The 12,098-nt window shown below is 27.4% G+C and overlaps 1 protein-coding gene across 1 annotated transcript; it reads right to left on the bottom strand.

The window, feature by feature from the left end:
• Window positions 1–9,275: 9,275 nt before the first annotated feature.
• LOC148549995 (uncharacterized) lies at window positions 9,276–9,831 on the bottom strand. The gene is made up of 2 exons (XM_088496274.1): window positions 9,775–9,831; window positions 9,276–9,680 (listed from the first exon to the last, which is right to left on the bottom strand). Exons 1-2 carry the CDS (start codon window positions 9,829–9,831, stop codon window positions 9,276–9,278), a joined length of 462 nt encoding a protein of 153 aa, XP_088352400.1.
• Window positions 9,832–12,098: the final 2,267 nt, after the last annotated feature.

Below are 12,098 nucleotides of genomic sequence, written 5' to 3'. Positions count from 1 at the left end.
AAAAATTTAATAATAAATTAATAAATTAATGAAAATATTTAATAATAAAAAAATTAACAAAAAATAATCAAAATTTTTTTATTTAATTATTATGATAATTAATAAATATTAAATAAAATAAATTTTAACCCTTTTTTTTAATTTCCCTAGCATCACTCTATAACCACAAAACCAATCTACTCCATTTCAATTTCAATTTCAATTTTTAAACTAAAATAGAGTTACTCATTAAAATGGAGTTAGAGCCTTAGAGGAGGATGGGAAGGACGCAGACGCGCTAGGAGAGGAGAGTGGTGCAGCCATTTTTATTGGATTGGTGTGTGTGGGAGGAGTGAGGACCCATGAGACGTAAGTGTTAGAGAGAAGCACTGTTCACGCGCACGCCAATGTGTAACATGATAACCTTATAATTAATACCTTTAGACCATCTATCACATCCCTTAGATTACAATATCCTCTCCTTCCCTTTCCCTTTTTCTCCTCCTCCAAATCATTACACAAATTTTTTGTTACCCACATCGCCTCTTAACCTAACAAGTCAAAAACTATAGTCTCTCAATTTGATAAGTCAAAAACTATTCATTTATGATTATGAAACATAGACATTTTATTTAGTTACTATATTTACGTATCGGATATATTTTAGACACGAGACTTATCCATATTCGTTTGATACGTGTGTCTGTTGTGTTCAATCGTATCTTAATAAAAAGTAAAAAATTCGTCTTCAACCACGCTTGGACACACCTAAATACCATTACGTGTTAGCGTGTTCAGTCTTATTCTTAACATATATTCTTAAAATAAATTTAAATATAGTATATATTATTATTTATTAAAATAAAAAATATTTTAAATACTTGATATAATTAAAATAAGATATTAAAAATAATTAAAAAATTAATTTATATTTTAATATCAATAAAATATCAAAATATCATTACGATTTATCTAAAAAATACTTTATATTTTATATGTATGTGTGTCCCTGTATTTTATAAAATTTTAAAATATCCGTGTCGTATCGTGTCCGTATCCGTGCATCATAGGCTTACGAATATAAATTTTATTTAAGAATTTATTATTAATTAATAAATTATTATATACACAATATAGAATTTAAATCCACAATATTTAAGCAGACAAATAAATTGATTATTCAACTATCTAGAATTAATTATCATTCATTACATATTTATAAAAATTCCAATAATCTTTTTAATAAAAATATTAGAACTTTAGTAATTAATAAAAATTCAATTTTTTATAATAAATCATTATTTTATCTATTCAAAAGATTTATTTTAGATAAAATTATACTAAAAAATAAAATTGATATTATATCCCCAAAAAATATTATATTTAATACATTTTGTCTAATAGATTTAATTTTCCAAAATAATTAATAATATGATTTTATCAAAACAAAAACTTTTTGGAAAAAACAAAAAGTAGTGACTTACTCAATTCTTCTATCCCTTTTTCCCATCTCCCATAGCCTATCATTCTCATTTCCCCCTCTCTTTTTCCCATCCAATAAATCCAAACACAACCTCACAACCATATCATAGCTGTCATTAGTTTTTTTCTTTTTCTTTTCTAAAGAAAAAAAAATATTAATTTAATACATCAAAAAGTAGAATTTATGAAAAAATTATTATAATAATATATTCAATTCGCTAACTAAATACAAAATCTAGCTTGGATCATTATTTTAACTGCAAGTGGATTATTGCTTTGAGTACTTAATTGTGACATTCTATGTGCTGGTGCTCTAATCTAGATAGATAGAAACTAGAGAAAGTGGAATGAAAAATGAAGTAAAAAGAAAATTAAATATGGAATCAGAATATTTTGTGAAGAGAGAAGTTGTGAAGTAAAAGAGTAAAGAGTTCTTTACTTTTAAATTATTTGATAAAACCTACAACTAAAGATTTTGATTTAAACTGTTTGAATAATGTATGTAAAGTATATGCACTCGTAATAAATCAAATGAAGCGATGAGTAAGAGAGTTATACAATGATTAAAATTAATAAAAATAGGAGAAAATGACACTTTTCTCTGTAAATTGTCAAATGATATTTCTCTTCCTCCGTTTATAAATGTAATTTTTTATTGCAAAATTAAAATACCATATATTTTAGCTTATTTGGATAAAATATCCTTGAATAATCATTACAATTGTATATATAAATTATTAATAATTGTTTAATTGATTCAAATAATAATAATAACAATATAAAATGTATATTTATTATTAATGTACTAGCTTTATTTATTTTTAATATTTTATAACACAATAGAAAATATTTATTTTAAAATTTTTATATATTTATTGATTAATAATAAAATATTAAAAATAAATAAAATTTATTATATTAATAATAAATATGTATTTTATCTATTATTATTTAAATAACTAAATAATTATTGAAGGATATTTTAGTTAAATAGACTAAAAATATATTATTTTAATTTTATAAAAAAAAGTGTATATTTTATAAATAAATGAGAGAAAAGTATTATGTTTAGACGTTTGACATTTTTTTAAAAAAAGGAGTGTCATTTTTTAGTAAAATAATCACTTATAGGTCATTTAGTAAAATTCAATCACATTAAAAGATTTAAAAGACATCAAACATAACCAAAACAAATTATTATGGTATGTTGATTTTCAACATTGTATGGCAGAACCTCCCTAATAAATAGGTTACCATCTTAGAGTTTTGATTTTGATCGAAGATTGAAATTTTTTCAAATAAAGAAATAAAAAAGGTGTGTTAGACTAAAGTCCAAACAACTTATCCATTTAAATAAATCAACGGCTAAGATAATGACAAATCAGCAGAGACAAAATCCAGCAAGAAAAACAACCACAACGATTCATGGGACCCTTCTTCAGTTTCTATCTTGATCTTCTGCCAACACCATCAAAGAATCTAACATCAACATTGGAGCTCAAAATATTATCCATGAGAGATGGTACTCTGAAAGCAATCGTGACAAGAAATTCCAATCGATGTTTGGAACAAGTGTCTCCTATTAAAAATAATTAATTTTCTTCAGGGTATTGGACTCATTCTACAAGGAATGGTTCTTGCAAGTTGCAACAATAGTTGCTTCGTTTAGATGATTTGGACTTGAGGATTACTCTAGATAAAGGAAAAAAAAGGAAGTGTATATATTATTTCAATTGAATATTTATTTTTGTTTTGAAAAAGATTTATAGATATATCGAGGCCTGCTACACATACAAGTCTTTTTGACTTACAAGTTTTACAAGTTGCTACACATACGGGCCTTTCAATGCGTTATTCAACCGTTTCCTGTTTTCAAAGCGCTACACTCACGACTCTTCTTCTTCTTCTTCTTCTTCCTCTTCCTCTTTCTCTTCCTCTTTCTCTTCCTCTTCTTCTTCTTCGTTTTTTTTTTTCGATTTTCATGGTTTCTGAAATCAAGCTTTTGAAATCGTTTTGAAGATAATGGAACTTCAGAAATACACTCAAAGGATTATAGAAATACACCCAAATGATTACAGAAATACACCCAAACGGTTACAGGAATTCACCAAAACGATTATAGAAATACACCAAAAGGATTACAGAAATACACCTAAAGAATTACAAAAACTACACTCAAAGGATTTAAGAAATACACCTAAAATTCGTTGAAATACACTTTATGCATAATTCAGAACTCTTTCTCTTTCTCCTCCTCATCTTCTGCTGCTTCTTCTTCTTCAAAAATGATTTCAGAGCTTGATGTCAAAAAATAATGGAAATTGAGAATAACGAAGAAAGAAAACAGAGAGAAAAGCACGTAAATGAAGAAGGAGAAAGAGAAGACAAGCAACGAAAGAAAAGAAGAAGAAGAAGAGGAAGAAGAATGTGTAGCAAGAAGAAGAAGAAGGTGCAGTGAAACCGTGCAGTAACGGTTGAAGAAGGAGAAAGAGAAGGCAAGAAACGAAAGAAAAGAAGAAGAGGAAGAGGAAGAATAACGTGCAGCAAAAAGAAGAAGGAGCTGCAGTGAAAACAGTTCGAAGCATGTTAATATAGATGACTTGTAAAGACTTGTATAAAAAAATGCTTGTATGTGGAGAATTTCTCATTCTCTTATTGAAAATAAGTGAATGATAAATTATTTTTGTGAAAAATTACGATATTAAAACTACTCATGAAACAATATAATATAAATTGATTTAAAAAAATAACAAAAAAGTTATTACTTTTTTTTAGATAAATCAATCAAATCAGTCTTTTAAATATATTATTAGAATAAAGTATTATTTTTATTCTAAAATAAATTTTATTTGTGTCCTTAACATTTGTAGAACTGATTTAATATTATCCTACCATTAATTACACATCATGAGCTTTAGTTGAAGTTTTAAAAATTTATTCTTAAAGTTAGAATATAAAAGCCTGGGACAGAACTAATGATCTACTTCAGATAATAGCTTATTAAAAGTTAAAACTAATCAATGCAATATTTACATAATTCATTTTTTTAAAGATATATATATTTGAACCTGAACACAAATAGTAGGTACAATACTAAAATCGAACACCTTTAAATGAGATCTAATTGAGAATAGATACATTTAAGTGAAAATAATTAAAAAATATAATTTGAGATGTTAGTATAATTGATTGTAGAATAACATTAAGCTACTTTTATAAATATTAGTATAATTTAAACGTTAAGATAATTAAAATATTAAAAATACAAACATGACTTACCCTAAATATTAGAGATAAAAATAATAATTTATTTTATATTATTTGCAGCATAATCATTTATAAATATTAAATTCTAGTTTATTAATTAAAAAATCATTTGAACATTATATTACTTTTAAAAAATCTAGTATTAACTAATAAATTATTATATAAATAAATAATATTCAAATTTTTAACATTTATTTAAACGGACCAAAACTAGATACTTGACTCGTTCAAGTTGTTTGTGAACATTGTATTATTGGTTTGGAATAAGAATGCTAATTGGCCACAAGAATGCAAGTGATAGTAATCCATAGATTGGTACAAAGTAATTATATACTAGTGTTGATGATGGATGTGATTGACTTAGATCTTCTTAGGATCGGTGACCCCACTTTAATTTGAGTGCATGATTTTGTATATCAATTATGATGAATTGCTATTAAATTTTCTATATCTTAGGTGTGGACCGTACTATAAACATATACCTATATGATGAGCTTTTCTCCCTTATGCGGAAAGAGGCACCTTCCTATTCCACCTAACCCCAACCAAATCTTTTAAACTTTCACAATTTTTTTACACTTTATGGCTAATCATAACCTGACATATACTACCCCCACTCTTTGTTTAATTAAAAGTATTCAATCAAAATACCTTAACAGCCTAACAATGAAGATCCTTTCGAAATCTAAAATATTAACCATTTTCTTTACTAGTACCTTTTTTGGACTTTAGCAGTCGCAAGTTGATTTTAAAAATACCTAGTACAGATAATGATCTAAATGGAGATCTTGGACACTTGCATTTTGCCATATCAAGATGAGATTTTTCATATTTTCTTTTTCATGGTGCAATTATCAAGTTTTGCCACTAATATATGATTAGTTAGAGTGGAAGATATATTTTCTTCTTTAGTTAGTTATTTTATATTTGAGTTTTGGAGATTGGAAAAAAAAAATCATCACTTTATTTATATTAGATTAGTTTTTTTTAACAAAAAATTTCAACAAAGTAAAGTGAAACAAAAAAAATAAACAAAAAATAAACAAACAAACAATATAAGTAACAAAATAATTTATTCCATTGTTATTTTTAGGTTTAATTACTCTGTTGGTCCCTATAGTTTTGCAAAATTTTTAATTAGGTCCCTATACTTTTTTTTTCTTTTAATTGGTCCCTGCACCAAATTTTTTTTTCAATTAAGTCCCTATACTTTTTTTTCCTTTTATTTGAGTCTCTGCACCAATTTTTTTTTAGTTGGGTCTCTATACAATTAAGCCAATTACTATTAAGAGGGACCTAATTAAAAAAAAATTGGTACAAGGACCCGATTAAAAAGAAAAAAAGTATATGGATCCAATTAAAAATTTCGCAAAACTATAGGAACTAATAAAGTAATTAAACCTTATTTTTAACATTGTGATCAACTACAAAAAAAAATTCACACCATTTTACTTTTTGTAGCTTTGGAATGAGTTATTGATAATTTTCTCCACATCTGCTTCCTTAGCTTGTTCTTGAATATCTTCTTATAGTTTTATTCCCTTTTTTTTAGACATTTTAGATAATTATAAAAAAATTCATCAACTATTTTTTTACACCTTTTTATTTTGAATTTTTGTTTAACTCTCAAAATATTTTTTTAATGTGCCTAAAAAGGACCATTATTTGCCAAAACCAGATAACTATGTGCAGTGCGGAACCATAAATTTTATATGAGGAGATCAAAATTAAATGTAAAGTAAATTAAAATATATAAAAAATTAACAAATTATAATTTATAATATATATGTCAAGTCAATAATTATATTATATAAAAATTACATTGAACAACATACTTTAAAATTTTAGTATTTGTAGATTTTTTTGATAATATTTTATATAACTAAAATAATCAATTATCATATTTGAAGTGAATTTTAAAATATTTTTTTAATATATACAATGATATAATTTTATTCGTATTTCATCTTTGTTTAAAATATCTTATTTTTATAATTTTCATATTTACAAAAAAATATTCAGTAGTTGTTGTGATATGAAAAAAAATTAATTTTTTTTATGAAAAATACATAAAAAAACATGAAAACATAAAAATTTATTAACAATTAAAAAATAACTTTAATTTATTTAGATCATCTTAATTTTTAGGGCAATTTACATAAATAAATTATTTGTCTCTCAAATTTACGCAATTGCATTGTTTCAAATATAAAGACGCAAATACATTGTTTTATATATCTATAGAAACCGCTACTGCCAGTAGCGGTTTACCGAAACACATAATCCGCTATAATCAGCAGCGGATTACATGTGAATGGGGGAACCCAGAAACCGCTAGAGGCTGTTGCGGTTTCTGTTTGTTGATGCTTGGCCATAAACCGCTACTGCCAGTAGCGGTTTATGTGTATTGGGACACGTGCCTAAACCGCTGGAGGCAGCAGCGATTTACGTTGAGTATATATTTTTTGCAATCATATGATTTATATGGATAAAAAATAAAGTAATTTTTAAAGAAAAAATGTATACTTTAGTGAATTTTTTACCAAAAATAAATTATTTTATCATTCATGAGTTTTAGATGGAATGAAGATAAAAAAAATAGTCTTAGTTTATATATTTTAGTACTTTGTGAGTACTCACTCTTTGATTTGCTATTTAGTTTCATCTTAATAATAAATACAAATAAAAAATTATTACATACATATTTATATTTTCTATTTTATTCATCAAAATTATGATACTATCACTATTATTTATCCAATCAATCAACTATAAAATACAAATAGTTTTTTTTTTTTAAATCTTAGAAATATAAATGCAATGATCTTTTGAGTTATATGGCTAAAGTTTGAAGATGATTTTTTAAATACATATTAATTGATAAAATTTTATATTATTATGAATTATTTTTATAAATTAAAAAAAAATAAAATTACTAATATCTATCAAAATAATTATACCTCTCTATCAACATAGATTTAATAAATATATAAAAATTTATATTTTAAAATTTAAAATTAATTTTATTTTAATTTTTTAAATATTTAAATAGAATATAATTTTAACAAAAGGCTTCTACAATTACAGAAAATATATATTATTTGGTCTTGGTTTATAAATTTTAAAAGAGATGAGAATAAAAAAAATTAGTCTTAGTTTATATAATTTAATATTTTGAGTATTGTATTTTTTTATTTGTAATTTGGTCTCACTTTTAATAATAAATATAAATAAAAAATTTATTACATGCATATTTATATTTTTTAAATTATACTGTGAAATGATAAATTAAATTTTTTTATTTATGATATTATTTAAATAGTATATACCATTAATTTTTTTTGTAATTATTTTTTTAGATAAATATTAATTTTACTATTTGTTTTCATACTCAACGTAAATCGCTGCTGCCTCCAGCGGTTTACGCACGTATCCTAATACATATAAATCGTTACTGCCAGTAGCGGTTTATGGCCAAGCATCAATAAACAGAAACTGCGACAGTCTCTAGCGGTTTCTGTGTTTCCCCATTGACATGTAATCCGCTGCTGGCTATAGCGGATTATGTGTTTTCGTAAACCGCTACTGGCAGTAGCGATTTCTATAAATATATGAAACAATGTATTTGCGTCTTCATATTTAAAACAATGTAATTGCGTAAATTTGAGGGACAAACAATTTATTTGTGTAAATTGTCCTAATTTTTAAATAGATTAATTTATTATTTTTATTTAGTCTATATTTATTATAAAATTATATATTCAAACATAATACATTTTACTCTATATTATTATTATTATTATTATTATTTTAAACACTATTTATTATTAATACACATGATACATAATGAGTTATTTAAACATGTTTTTTTATGTATAATATATTAATATATACTAAATAACTAACTAACTAATATATATATATATATATATATATATATATATTTAAAAAATTGGAGAGATCATGGCTACTGTAGGCTCTCTATATAGATTCGTCCCTAACTATCACTACAACAAAAATGCCATTTAGCGGTGATTTCTGGAGCCGTTTAGCGGCGGTTTTGAACCGCCGCAAAATATTTCACAGCGGTTTTATAAAACACCAGAAGATAGGGCGCGGCAAAACAGATAGCGACGGTTTTTGTTAATCGCTGGAATAATCGCCGCAGTATGTCAAGAAAAATTGTAATTGCCCAATTTGTGGCGGTTACAAACCGTCGCTAAATGTCAGACAGGAAGAAAACATATTATAACCCAAATTCAAATTTCCCATTAAAATTTTAGATTTTCTATTATTTTGCCTATTTTGACAAAAATAGTTTATTAAACTTTAATTTTTTACGTTTTAACTAATTAAAACAAATTACAACCAAGTAAAACAGCTCAATTAACATAACAAACCAAATTAAACGAATGCAAACATAACATATATAACGAAATTGTCATAACATCATCCAAAATAAACTAAGAATGCTCAAGTCGAATAAAATAAACATAACGTACTAAACCTATTTAAATGTAAAAGTATCCAAGACCATTAATTGAAATTCAAAATTTTTGTTGCGGGTCGTGATTACCAGATGAAGATGGCCCTGCGCATGACGAGTCCGGTGTACCGCCCACAAAAGCCAGCTCTTTAGCAATCTCAAATGGCAAATTGCCTCCTAACTGTTGGACTACATATCCCAAGACCTTATGTATTGACTGTCTCTTCGCCTGCTCTTCTTCTAGCTTAGCTGTCAATTCTGCAATCATCCTCTTATCCTCCGCATTGGACTCTGCAGAACCCAACGGTTGTCCAGCAGCGTTACCAAAGACTTGGGTGAAACATGGTCCAGCACTTAGGGCACGAACTCGTCCTGGGTGCTCCTTTCCGAAAACTTGTGCTAGCGAGTCATTTTGTGAAAGGTGCTTAGAGGATCCATCCTGCCTCTCAACATTCGCAATTGCTTCCTACAAATATACAACATTGGAAAGGAAGAAGTTAACAGTAGCACGATATATATAGTAAGCTATATATTGCTTCAAATTTTCAAACATGACTTACACTAACAACACGCGCATGGGGATGGATATACGAGCCATCTTTTTTCTTATGAGTCATGATAAACAACTTTCCTCTACCAACGGGCCTTCCTTGCTCTCTCTCCTATATCGTTGATATTGCCACAATTTAGTAAATAACAACATTTTTCAGGAAGCTTAATCAAAATCTAATGCAAATAATGACTTATTACCACTTCGTCTTTTTTTCTTGCCAATGTTTTGGAGTCCCTAGTATGTGTGTAAAGTTGCTTGCTCCGATTTAAAGTGTTCTGTTTACACTTTTTTTATGAACAAATAACAAAATAAATGTAAATGAGAAAGAAAAAGTTGAATATAAAATGTAAGGGAATTAATATGTATACACATGTTTTTTTTGTGGAAATAATAAAATATACCAAGGCTTACCTGTGTTTCTTCATTCAGGCGATAGTCAACGAACTTTTTCCAATAATTTTTGTCTATTCCTTTCGGGTGATGCTGAAGATTTTCCTCATAAGTCCTTATTTGTTTGTAACACCTATGAAACAAGTGGTGCCTTGTATCCTTCTAGTTCTTTTCTATTCTCTTCAAAATATCGCGCTTTATTTTTCTTCCAGTATCGTTCTCATTGTAAAAGACCCGCTGCAATTAGTATACATTGTCATTAACGAAGACCAACAAACAAGTATAAGACTAATAATTTGAAGAAATGTATTACAAGCTAATTTAAATTGTTAAAGTATGACCCTCAAATCCAGTACAAGCAGTCGCAATTACGTATAAATGAGAAGTGCTTAAATGATGATGTGAAAAGCACAATATGAAAATTTTACTACCCATATAATTTACCCATGCAAAAGACCTTAAAAAAATACCGAATACTAAAATTGCTTAAATTGTAGAAGCTTAAAGCTGTACCTTAAGCATGTCGTACGCATATTCCCTCTTTGCTTTGCTCACCAGCTTCCAACTGTGTAAGTGTATGAGGAACTGGGAATAATCCGCACCCAAACTCCCTATGAAACCACTCAATAATCCTGCCGCCTGACCAATCGGTTGCAGCTCACTGTTAAATGGGAGTACTATCTTTGTATTGGAAGGGAGGGTTATAGCCTCATTCATGCTCAGCTTAGAAACTTTTCTCACGCCATCCTCTAAGAAGTGTATGGAAAACAAAATTACTATATAATCATTGCACAAAAGAAAAATAGAAGTAAAGGATTATGAAGATAACTGTTTACGAAAATGGGAGGAAAAAAATGTTTACCGATAACAGTAACTTCCCAGAAATCTGTATCTTTAGCTTTCTTGTTGTTATGCTGACCTTCTACTTCTTGGGCAGCAAACAAGTCGTCGATGTGGTCATCAAACGACGGAACTTCATCCGCCTTTGGGTCGTAATTCTCATCCCCTAATTTATGATCAGCCACTTCCGTGCGATGCCGAGTCTTTATGTTGTCTGTTGGAGTTTGAGGGTCATCAGCAGTACTCGACTGTGCATTCCTATGATCGATGCGCGGTGCACAAAACGGTTCATTCATACGGGTTGCCGGAGCTCTATTAGCTGAGGATGAAATCGGAGGAGCCCTATCACGTGGTTGCTCCCGTGATGTCTGAGCTCCTCTAGTCATGGACCCAACCTTAAAGCGATGTGAAACCATTTAAAATTATATCTTAGAGAACGAGTTAATATTGAGAATTATTTTATTTCATAAATTAATAATTTTGCCGGGAGAAAAATTAATGCGGTTCAATGATACAATTGAAGGACATATAATTTTCACATAAGGTTACGTTAAGAAATATTAACCACAAACATTAACCGTTGTCTCTTCAATACCGGCATTAGTTCCGGCATCTTTCGGGGGTTCCCGTATAATGTTGTACCTTGGTTTCCTAGGCATCCTTACAAACCTGTATAGAAAACAATATTAGTAGACAAATGACAAGCACAACATAAAAAAACGCTTAAAGCAAATAGAGAATACAAATTATACCCCAAAAATAGGGAATAAAAAATTATGAAATTTATATGGAACACTATAAGGCACATTACATGATACATCATAAACTGATAGAATATTAGAATTTATTTTTTTAAATAAATTAACAACATAATCAACTAAGTCTAATTAAATTAGTTTAAAATAAAAAACATTAATTAGTTTTAATGTTAGTTGAAGTCTTACTATTTAATAGGATTAATAACTGGTTTTTCAATAAATTTGAGTGTGTCATAATTAAAAATGTGTATATCAATTTAATTCTTGATCCGGTAAGTAAAACAACTTGTATAAGTGTAAAATTATTTATTATCAAAAGCCAGTAATCAAGCTTGACAAACTG

Source organism: Arachis ipaensis, chromosome B8, assembly GCF_059453495.1.
Source record: "Arachis ipaensis isolate K30076 ecotype BB chromosome B8, ASM5945349v1, whole genome shotgun sequence".
NCBI lineage: Eukaryota > Viridiplantae > Streptophyta > Magnoliopsida > Fabales > Fabaceae > Arachis > Arachis ipaensis.
This window is presented reverse-complemented; position numbering and strand designations above follow the sequence as displayed.